This window comes from Cucurbita pepo, chromosome 14, assembly GCF_057944985.1.
Source record: "Cucurbita pepo subsp. pepo isolate OVF chromosome 14, ASM5794498v1, whole genome shotgun sequence".
NCBI classification, from domain to species: Eukaryota; Viridiplantae; Streptophyta; class Magnoliopsida; order Cucurbitales; family Cucurbitaceae; genus Cucurbita; species Cucurbita pepo.
This window is the reverse complement of record NC_141811.1, coordinates 5984082-5996429: the sequence shown is the minus strand read 5'-3', so window position 1 is coordinate 5996429 and position 12348 is coordinate 5984082. Positions and strand designations below refer to the sequence as shown.

Sequence of the window (12348 nt, the reverse complement as noted above, 5' to 3'; positions counted from 1 at the left end):
AATTTAAACAATAAGAAGGAAATCATGACTAAATTATAACGAATTTAAAAATAAAATAAAATAAAAAAAATAAAAAAAAAGAAACAAAATGATTATTTCAATGATAATCCGAAGAAAAAAGTTGGCGACCAGAGAGCGAAAAAGACGGAAACACAGTGAAAACAACGTTTTCTCCTCCCACCCCCCATTTTATGGCAAGTAATTCGGCACTCCCAAAAATTATTCTTATTATTTTTTTTATTTTTTTTATTTTTTTTTTATTTTTTTTATTTATATATAATAATAATAATAATAATAAAATAAAATAAAGTGGCGGTGTTTTAAACGGTGAGTTTTGTGTTCCACCCTCCACCTCCACTACTCCCCGCAAATCCTCCCCTTTTTAAACCAATATGTACCCCCTTAATTTTTATATATATATATATATATATCTATGTGACCCGACCCCATTTGATCTTCCGATGTGATCGAGAGAAAAATTAGTTACTTTATGTTTGTAGCGTAGATTTTTTTTGTGTATCGATAATCAATTTCGTGATAATTAGTTTTGATTTTATTCGTTTGTACTGTTCCAAAAGTTTAATATTATTACGTGGGAAGGTACATGTGATGTCCCACATTGTTTGGGGAGGAGAACAAATCACCCTTTATTTGTAAGGGCGTGGAAACCTTTCCCTAGCAAACGCATTTTAAAGTTTTGAGGAAAAACCCAAAGATGACAATATCTGCTAGCAGTGGATCAGAGTCGTTACAAATGGTATCAGAGCCAGTCAACGGACAATGTGCCGGCGTTCTCGCTGTTCCCCAAAGGGGGTAGACATGAGGCGGTGTGCCAGTAAGGATGCTGGGCCCCACCCACATCGATTGGATAAAGGAACGAGTGCCAGCGAGGACGCTGGGCCTCGAAAGGGGGTGGATTGTGATGTTCCACATTGGTTGGGGAGGAGAACAAATGGTGTGGAAACTTTTCCCTAGCAGACGCGTTTTAAAGCCTTGAGGGGAAGCCCGAAAAATACGACAATATCTGTTAGTGGTGGATCTGGGTCGTTACAGTACAAGTCCACCGCTTTAAATTATAAGATTGGTTTATTTATGATTTAGATATTATTTAATGCTATAAGTTATTTAGTTGCATGATTATTTAATTTCAAAAATTTATGTTTTGAGTTTAATTATTAATTTTTTATTTATAAAAACGTAATAGTATTTAAAAATACTCGCAAATTTTTTAAAATAACATTAAAACGTAATATATTAATGATAAATTGTCTTTTGATTATTTTATTAGTATTATATTTTTTTAAAAAAATAGATTAAGAGTATTATTTAAATTAAAATTATATAATATAGTATAATAAAATTGATAATGCACATTTTTGGTTTAAAATAAGGGATTTGTTCTGAATTGAAGTTCCATTAATAATTAAAAAATGAAAATAATATTTCCCTTAAGCTTGGATTTGGAGTTTAATTATTTGGACATAGTTTATGTGTTATATTATTGGAGAGATAAATAGAGACAAAGGTGGGTGGACATGTTGGTAAATAGACCTACACAACCCCCTTCTGTATTATATAATCAATATGTTAATGTCATAATTCATTTTATTGCTTATTTTATCAAATAATACCAAATTCTGTCCCTAAACTTTTTCATCATATCTTTATAATATTAATTCATATCCACCTTTTCATGTAATACCCTTCTAACCCTTTCTACTTACAAGGTTAGTATCGTAATTTTCTTTCCTCGTTAAAAATGTTGCAATCGTAACCCTAAATTCATAAAGTATTTTTCTTTCATTTCGATGGATTTTTTAATATATGTACGGTACACAAATTGAAAGGTTTTAAAGAGAAAACATCGATGAGAGACTAAAAATTTGATTCGGTTTGTGAGTTGACGTTTTTTTTTTTGTTTGTTTAACTCAACCAACTCGAATATAAGGTTATAATCCGACTCTGCCCCGTACTTTTTATAAAAATATTTAATGTGATGTGCCGTGACTTATAAATGTTTGATATTTGAATTTTATAAGATTTTGATTATGGATTCAAACATGTATTATTTTTTAATAAAAAAAACCATTGACAAGTGAAGTCAACCCGAAAATAGAGCGTTGAGTTGGGTTAGGTTTGGTTTGGTTGTCAACCCGAAAATAGAGCGTTGAATGAAATTTCAGATTGGTGCAAAAAAAAATTATCAATCAAACCCAACTTGTGACGCCGAAGAATGCGAGAACCATTAACCTAACTTAGTTCAACGAGCGCGCATATATATATATATATATATATATGAAAGAAGCCAAGTTGAAGATTATAAAATAAAATTTTGTATAATTTTATGTTCAATAGTCAAAGAGAAATGGTTGAAATTTCTCAGTAATTTTATTTTATTTTTACTGATTTTGACATCTCTGTTTTTATCTCCCTACAGAGGTGGCCCATGTGCTTTTATTTTATGGTAAATTTTAATTATTTTAACCATTATTTTTCACTCGTGGACAAATAACATTATATAAATTTGAACATATAACATTAGTAACTTAGTACCTCATTATATGCATAGTAAACTTTAATTATATAATTATTTTTATAGTCAAAACTTCACATGTTATCATATTATCCTAGATAATTATCATTAGCTTAATCAAAATTAAAATAAATATTAGAAAAAATTAATAAAAATACCATTAAATTTAGCCGATTATCCTAAAAATACACTTGAACTTTAAAAAATTTAAATAATATGTTTCAAAAAAATTCTAAAATATTTTTAAAGTTAATTCTAGATGAAAATCGTAAACGACATTATTGATTATTGAAATTTGGTAAAATTTAAGGATTTTTTTAATATGTATATATATATAATTTTTGTATTTGAGTTCAATAATTATAAAAGTAAATTAAAATTTTTTTATTTATTTATTTTTTTATGTCGGATTAAACCAACATTGTATCTAGACACAAAATATTTAAAATAAAATGTTAGGCGGTTAAGTGTAGCATTTCTGACAATTGACACACCCAATCCAATCCACACGTGACACGTGTAAAGATATGATATAATGTAATTGTAATAGGTGACCAAAATTTTAATAGCCAAAACTTTTGTATACGTAATGGATCCCGATTTTAAATGTCGATATCAATGTTTGATCAAAACGAACACATACACTTATGTTACCGAGTACCGACACTAAATTAAAATTTTCATTTTAAGTTTACTTAAAACTTACTCATACTCGATCCATACATTAACTTTACAGTCAACATTACTTCACAATATCTCATATTCACACAAAAACACGAGTACCCGAGTCCCACTTTAGTGAAACTCACGAGAAACAAAAATACCCGAGTTGAATTCTCGACATGTTGTACCTTTTATCGAACCGATTGGATTCCTTTAATAAATTCCAATAAATCCATATGAACAAAGCTTAAGCTTAAAGTAAACCTTATCATGCTGAATCATCTTCAGGTGGAAAAAAAAAAAAGAAAAAAAAGAAATGATTAATGTCGGCATGAAAGAATCCGAGCTGGTGCATGTGGAAAATAGGTATGAACACGTGGCAAAAGCAGACAAAAGGAATGTGAAAACCCCTCTTTGTAAGTAATCTTTTTATACACAACACTCCAATATATTTGCATTAAGATATCATCCCTACACCTTGCCACGTCGAGCACACGTGGCCATCTCTAGATAATCATGAATGTGCTGACGTGTAGCCTCATCTTTATTTACCAAATTATTAGTAGTGTATTTATTATAACATCAAAAATTTATATTTTTTATATTTCAAAACTAATTTTTAATATATATATATATATTTTTTTTAAATTTAAAGATATTAATATATTTTTAAGAATATTCTGATTTGGATTTGACATGGAATAATTTTTTCCACGTCATCCTTCTTATCTCAGGGATTAGGGTGTAATTAGGGGGCATATGGACGCGTGCTACAGGAAAATAATTAATAATAATAATAATAAATAAAGAACTTTTGACCTTTGACTCAAGGCACGTGCGTTTCACTTTAAAATTTCAAATTTATCTCGAAGGATTCGGTGACGCACGTGCACTTCTTCCCTATTTCATCTGACACTGACATACACCAAATAATTATTTTTTTATTTTTATTTATGACATACACCAAATAAATTATAAAAAAATATTGAGGTCTTAGAATTATAAAAATATCGATAAAAAATCAATTTTTAATGAAAAAATTATAAAAGGCCAGAAATTGGGCTCAAGCTATCAAAATTGGGCTTTAAGCCCAGTTTATCTAGTAGTGGCCCAAAAGATTAGTAAATGGGCTTTTAATAATGGGCCAAACCTGTTGCCTAATAGTAGCGGCCCAAAAGTTATATGCTAGCAAAGCTGTTACCTAATCGCTTTTAGCTTATAAGATTACTTTCTTTTAAATTGCTTTCAAACGTATTTTCTCGCTTATGTTTTCTAGAACATTGTTTGTAAATGTGATTTGAGGCTTGAGTATATGCCAATGTCTGCGAAATCCGGATTTATCAGAGCTCACTTGTTCGCTAGATTAGAATGAATGGTACACAATCGCTATCCTGTTGATGTAAGAGTTGTGATTTGGAAACGGCAAGGGATATTAATAGTAGTGCCGTTCTGGGCGCGAATCGATCGACCATTGGGCCATTTGGGAGCATCGAACCAAGCTTTGCGTCATGTTTTCCAGTCTCCACCTTGTCCATTGCACTCGAGCAGGTATTCATATTGTTGGATGAAAGTTCCACATCGGCTAATTTAGGGAATGATCATGAGTTTATAATAAAAAAAAATACTATCTGGAGAGAAGTTTGGGGAAGCCAAAGCAAAACCATGTTTTTCCTAAAATGGCTATAGACTTTCAAAAAGTTATATAGGTCAACTTTCAGAAAATTTTATAAGCTCACAAACTCATCATTTTAGTTCATATTTACAAAATTCCGACACAATTTCTATAAACAAATAAAAAACATTTTAGTACCAAGTGAGACTTCACAATCCACCTCTTGGCCCCAGTATTGCTTGGTCGGCTCTGACACTCTTGTGAGATCCCACGTTCTTAGAGATGGGAGCGAAACATTTCGTATAAAGATGTGGAAGCCTTTCCCTCATAGGCGCGTTTTAAAATCGGAGACTGACAACGATACGTAACGGGCCAAAGTGAACAATATCTAGCCGTGTGCTTAGTGTGCCTATTACTAATAGACATATTTTAAAATTGTGAGACTGATGACGATACGTAACGGGCTAATGGATAATATTTATTAACAGTGAGTTTGGACTATTACAATTATATTATATCGAAATAGAGCCAATTAACTTTATAATGAGAATTGAATTCAAGATTCATTTAATAATTACATATATTTTTTAGAAAATTACATTTTTGAACTTTGATTTATTTTAAGTTACATTTGGATCAATGAGTTTTCGAGAAGAGGTTTGCAATTAGTAGCATTTTTGGTCTCTTCGTCGTCGACTTTCAAACATAACATTCTCATATATCTTCTCTGACATGATCGCGTTACCTACTTATCTCAAAGTATTTCGAAGAGTGAAGATTATCTATACCCACTGACCAACACATGTCATTTTAGCATGTTTTATTTCCTTTCACATGCTTCGTACAAAAATTCACAAGAGGTCATCTACATAGAGCTGCTCCAATCAAGACCATTGTAGACGTCATTGTCCTATCTCTAGTATTAGAGTCGTGCACTTATCTTAACTTAGACTCGTCAATAGTATTCGTGGTCGAGAAATGAAGGAGCTTGAGAAAAAAGAAAAGAGAAAAAAAAAAAAAAAAGAGTATCACAAGCATATAAAATACAATATACAATTTATGTTTCTCTTATGCCAACGAAAATGCACACACATTTATATATATTTAAGCGGCCCTTCTATCATCTCTATATGCATTTTGACAAAAAAAAAAAAGAAGAGCCCTTAAAGAGGGGCATATAACAGAGCCATAAAAGGGACACCGACTTGTGTGAACAATAATATCTCAGCCTTTGGACTCAATTGCATAGGCATCATTTGATCATCATATATAACTTTCAACACAAACATCAGAGCAGCCTTCACCCCAAAGCCAGCTCCCTGTGACGAGTAAGGTCGCTGAGGTAGGTCGAGTTAATTGTGTAATCTTCGAGGTCGCAGGCTTCCAAAAGGAGCGACCGATCCCCATTCAACGACTTCTGTTTTAGTTGATCTACTGGTCCATCTTCTCCCTTCAGCAGCTGCACTACCTACATACATTCCCACCACAACACTCCAGTGAGCTATAATGGATAGAGATAAATGGACGTCCATGAGACCCTCCTCTTACCCGGTTCATATGTGGACGCAGTGACGACGTATGGTTAATGCACATTGAAGCTGCTAACATCGTTCGTTTCATCTCGGTTTGATCGTAGTCGTCTCCTAGCTTTGGATCTGTTAATTCCTTGAAGCTGCTGCTATCAAGTAATGGTTTTGCCTGCAAAATTTAAACCTTTTCTAAGCATACATATTTGTTACAACTGCATGGATAATACTTGAAGCTATGGAGTTACAAATCATACCCAAATCACGAGGCTTTGTCGACTCGAATCAACTGCATGGCGCCCAGTTATGAGCTCAAGCAACAAAACGCCATAAGCGAAAACATCAGTCTTCTCATCCACAATTCCATGCATAAAGTACTCTGGCGCCAAATATCTGTGGCAGTTTAAGAATCTCATAGTTCTTGATATAATTGTTATAAGAATCGAATTGAGTCGAACAGAATCACCGTGTTGTTATAACTCACCCGAATGTTCCCTCGATGGGGAAGACGACATGGTGAGCCCAATTTTCGGGCAGCCACTTTGCTAATCCAAAATCAGAGATCTGCAAAGAAAGAAAAGGCGTTCATTATTATGGAAAAGAATTGCCTGAAACCGATGCTCCAGCTGGATAAACGCGTTACCAGTGGTTCGTAGTTTTCGTCGAGCAAAATGTTTGAGGCTTTGATATCTCTGTGAATGATGCGTCTAGGACATTCACGATGCAGATAGTTCAGTCCTTCTGCTACACCAACAGCCACCTTGAATCTTATCTTCCATGGCAGAGATTCCGCACCTGATATTGAAAGCATTACCTTCATCAGCCAAACATATCCATCTTTTCTTTTCCTTAATAATACATGTTCATTTTACCAATTCAATCCAAGCCATGCTCTTAGTGTTAATTTGTTAATTCAAATGAATTCAAACAGTAGAACTCGATTAATGAGATCCAATGCAATACTCGAGGAAAAGTGACGAACCGAAAAGGGACGAGGCAAAGCTGCCAAAAGGAACGAATTCAAGGACAAGATAGAGGCCACCATCAATTCCAAACCCGAGCAATCGTGCAGCATTCGGGTGGTTTATATGGGCGATAATTCCAAGTTCCGATAAAAAATCAGCAGTTCTTTCCTCGTTTTCCTTCTCCTTTTTCATGAGTCTCTTAACCGCCACGACTTGGCCATCGGCGAAACAACCTTTGTAAACCTCTGCTTGCCCTCCTTTTCCCAGCAAGTTTTCTGAAATAGTTTAAACAAAGCATATAATTAGGAACCATAAAGACAACCATAACAAATCTACAGTTCAGTGTGAAAAGTGGTTGGGTTTTAGTTGATTATGAAAGGCTGCTAACTTCTGAGAATTGATATTCAATGAAAAGTCCTTGGACGCCATTGACTTCAAAGCTACATATCATGACAGGCTGCTGACCAAATTTCTACTTGTACCAATCAAAAACACTCTATGAAAACTTACAGATATCCACTTGGGATTTGGAAAGAGACATAAAGGCAAGGATGCAATAAATAAGGCTGCAAAATCTCATACTTTCAAAATTTTTAATACATTCCAGTATTGGGAACATGTATATTTGCTTAGAGGTTTGCACAGCCTACTCTGCTTTTGGTCAAAAAGTAGCTTTTTCTTGAAAAGAGAAAAAGGGAGTCTACGGAGGTCATGATCACTCAATCTCTGATATGGGACAGACTTCATGAATCAATCTGCAACGTGAGATCCCATAAAGAACGAAACGTACTTTATAGGGTACTGAAACCTCCCTAGCATACACGGTTTAAAAACCTTGAGGGGAAGCTCGAAAAGGAAAGTCCAAATAAGACAATATCTGCTAGTAGTCGGCTTGAGCTGTTACAAATTGTATAGAGCTAGACACCGGGCGGTGTGCCCTCGCTGAGTCCCGAAAGAGGGGTGGACAACGAGCGGTGTGCCAGTGAGGGATGTTGGGCACCAAAGGGGTTGGATTGTGAGATCACACATCGACTGGAAAGGGGAACGACATCGATTAAGAGAACGAGTGCCAACGAGGACACTGGGCCCTGAAGGGCGATGGATTGTGAGATTCCACATTGGTTGGGGAGGAGAACGAAACATTCTTTATAAGAGTGTAGAAACCTCATTTTAGCAGATGTGTTTTAAAGGGAAAGCTCAAAGAGAACAATATTTGCTAACAATGTGCTTGAGTTGTTACAATGAGTAGCGGGAAGAAAGATAAGGACTCAAGTTTATAGAGCAAGATTGAATTATAAGAGTTCATTAAGTAGAGACTGTTTGTTTGGGGGAAGATGAGTTGAAAGAGATTTGATTCTCAAACCTTTCGTTAATTGTAAACGAACAAAATCAATATCAAACGAAGGCTTTGTGTAATAAATCTTTATAGCTACTAAGAGATGTTAGAACTTATTCGTGCATGATTCAATAAGACAAACAATTATAGATCACAATGAAAATTTGGGGTAAAACTAAATTTGTAACTGAAGAAGAATTTGGAAGTTTCATACCAGGGCTGAAGTTGTTGGTAGCGGTGGCGAGCTCGGAGAAGCCATAGTTCCTCCATGAAGGTTTGCAAAACGGAATATCATCGCTGGTGATCCCTTCATCGGCGCTTCGAATCCGAGCCAATTTCCTCTTGAAATTCTTCCGCGAAAGCTCGTAGCCCGCAGCCAGTAAAGGAAACGTCGAGAATCTCCAAATCGTTTTTTTCTTTATGGACCCAATCATCGTCCTCCATGGAATTCCACCGATCTCTTGGAGAAGAGCCGCCGGTATTAGCGCTTTCTCCGCCGCTGTCGGACTCCCCCCAGCCTCACCGTCGCCACCGCCGCCGCTGCTGCTCTCGCTCTGGTCCGAATCCGTCCCCATAATCGGAATCTCAAACACACCCCTAGGCGAGTTTTCATCGCATGGATATCCCTCCACGCCCTTAATTTTCATTCCCCCTTCTCCTCCCATTTCTTCCATTTCCTTCCCTAATTTTTCACCAATCCAAACAAATTTTAATCAAACCAATTCAAAATCGAGATTCCAGAGATTCAAAACCACTCTTCTAAACAAAACAAACAAACAATCGATAACAGAATTTACCAAGTTCCATTTCCATTTCCATTTCCATTTCTAGAAATTTCTCTAGTTGATTTTTAATCTCCACTGCACGAACAAGAACACAAAAATCAAGAAATCAACATAGAAATAGAAAAAAACAAAAACAAAAACCAGAGATTAAACAAGCAAACAAAAACCACCTCTATACCGACAACAACTAGAAAACGCCAATGAACGAATGAATCAATCAATTAACAGAACATTGAACCAAAAATTAAAAAAAAAAAAACAAAGAAATCAAAGTGAAATTCGATTAACCTGGGACAGTCATGAGTTCGAATTTGGCCAAGAACAATAAGAACAAAGATATCAAAATCCTGAGAGAACTAGAATCCGAAAACAAAAGAAGAGGTGAAGGAACCTCCGTTACATCTGGAGACCAGAAACGGAAGCTCCCTCTGAAACAGAACAAAAAATGAACAGAGAGAGAGAGAGAGAGAGAGAGGAAGAAGGGGTGGGTATATCTTTAGAAGGTGGTTATTCCTTGAACAGCAGAGGAAGCGAAGAAACCCGTCCTGGAATTGGAATCAATCCACCCCCTCCTCTATTTATACTCTCACACTTCCTCCTCCTTTAACGTGGATTCGATAATTACCCTCCATTATCCCTCATTTAATCAACAATTAATTAGTTAATTAAATTTTAATTACTCCAATCCATGCCACCAGACTTGCAATTGTGCCGCACTCACCTTCCAACGACAATTGAGCTAAGCCAATTCGTTCCTGCGTCGGCTTACAGCCAAGCGCGACGTATGCTCGAACCTCTAGCCTCAGTTTTAAGAAAAAGTTTTAGAAAGAGACATAAACAGCTCACAATATATAACCTTGACTAAGGAGAAGCTCAATTGATTAACCCATTAATTATAGTACGTATACAAGAGTTCAATTGATTAGCCCATTAATTAGAGTATGTACTCGAGATCAACCAGATGTAATATATTATATGAAATAAATGTGTTTAACGGTCGAGTTATGTTCTTGTTTATGATTCAATAATGGAGTAAGTTTATTTACGATTTTACCCATAAATTTGGTAAGAAGGAACATTCAAAGTATATCTAAGAACACCAAACAAAAAGGGCTATAATAGATTCACCCAAACACACACACACACTATATCTAAAGGATGGAATCTCATATCTAATCTCAGCCGTTCATTTTTTCCTCGTGGATTTTGCCGCAATTGCCGCTCCATCCAAGGCGCCAAACATTTCCAAAAGCCAACCGTCTGTAAATATATTAGGTTTGCATGGGCAAATTTGGTATTTCGCTTAAAAGGCTTGTTTTCCACGTGGACTATGATTATTTGGTATTTTAGTTGAATATTTAATCATTACAATGTAATAGTTAATTAATTTTAATTAACTATAGTTCATTATTATTAATGAAAAAAATTAATTTGAATTAACTAATTATAACGTGAAATTGTGATATATTAACAATGAATGAATTAAGGGAATTTAACTTTCCTAATTAATTATTTAAATATATTTAAGAAAGGATAAGCTAAGTAATCAATAATTTTTATTAATTTTATTAAGTCAATAAAATTTATTTATAAAATAGATGAAAATCAATAATTTTAATTGATATAATAGCCTTTTTCCCCGAAATTTTTATCAAATAAATAATCATTTTATAATAAATTAAGAATATATATATAAAAAAAATAATGTAGTTAGCTAAATCACAACGACATATGAGATTTGGTATTTGAGTTAATTAATAAAATAATAAAATAATAAAATAATAAAATAATAAAATAATTAATTAGTTTGGATTGTGTTTGGTGTGTGGGCTAGTGTTTGGGAAGTGAGTTAGTTAAGCACAAAACGTGGTTAAGTAGGTGAACTAAACCCGTTATAGTGATGATGACTTAATTACCATAACAAAACAATTCACCAACCCACTACACTTACAAAATTACCTTTTTACTTTTTAACTGAATCTCTCTCCCTTTATTTTATTTTTTTTACCGTTCAATTAACTGAACCAACTTATCCATCCTCTTTTCTTGTCTCTCACTGGTTTTGGTGTGCCATTCTCAAAGTAGGACACCAAAACTTTATGACATATATTATAATATATATATATATATATATTAGTGATATATTTTTAGGGTTTAGGACGACTTTGACGATCATAGTTTGTTTGGACATGTCTATTGAAAATCAAACTATGTGTCAATCGTATCGTCTGGGGCATCCCAAACATTCATCGATGTGAGTTCTATCGAGGAATGAACCCTCCTGTGTCCATGCAAAGTCATTTACTGATTCTATATTGGATATCAAGTGCATATATCAACCTCCGATACATGCGCTAGTGCAGAATATGGGTGCACTTGTGTCGTTCGATATTGTCCTCGAAAAATTCATTTCAAAGGAAGACACCCAAGTCACTCATCTTGTAATGCTCACTCATATTGTAATGCAAGGTAGCTCACTTAGGTTATAGGCCATAGGGGTGGTGGTGAGGTGTCACCATGCCTTCCCGTATGGTACATTTTCAAGCATATCTGATCTTTCTAGAGTAATCGTGATTTTGGCGAATGATCATATGACCGTGCGGAACGTTCATCGGGTGTTCGATTAACATCAAATTTGGCAAATTTTCATATTTCATATAGACAGACTTAACTCCAGAGCCACATGGTAAAATCCATATTGAAACCTCGACTTCTGAGGTTATGGTCTAAGGTTGTACTCCTCTTCGAGCTTGTCTTCAACCTCATGTCGCCATCGTTCTCTCCAACTTTACGTATGTCTCATCTTGGCTTTAATACACTCTTCTCATTGTGTTGGATGATGCACCATTATTGTAACGCCCCTAATTTTCTAAACCTAATTAGTGACGTCACCCATGCATGCATAATTCATTACACGAAAGCTCAACA

General features: G+C 34.6%; 1 protein-coding gene across 2 annotated transcripts; it reads right to left on the bottom strand.

The window, feature by feature from the left end:
• Positions 1-5845: 5845 nt before the first annotated feature.
• LOC111810234 (receptor-like cytosolic serine/threonine-protein kinase RBK1) lies at positions 5846-9961 on the bottom strand. Of its 2 annotated transcripts, XM_023696881.2 has the most exons (9): positions 9709-9961; positions 9433-9495; positions 8850-9317; positions 7317-7574; positions 6978-7129; positions 6819-6898; positions 6592-6727; positions 6357-6506; positions 5846-6276 (listed from the first exon to the last, which is right to left on the bottom strand). In XM_023696881.2, exons 1-9 carry the CDS (start codon positions 9719-9721, stop codon positions 6109-6111), a joined length of 1488 nt encoding a protein of 495 aa, XP_023552649.2. In that variant the 5' UTR covers positions 9722-9961; the 3' UTR covers positions 5846-6108. The 2 variants fall into 2 exon arrangements, with proteins under 2 accessions (XP_023552649.2, XP_023552650.2); XM_023696882.2 differs by lacking the exon at positions 9433-9495.
• Between the last annotated feature and the right edge of the window lie 2387 nt (positions 9962-12348).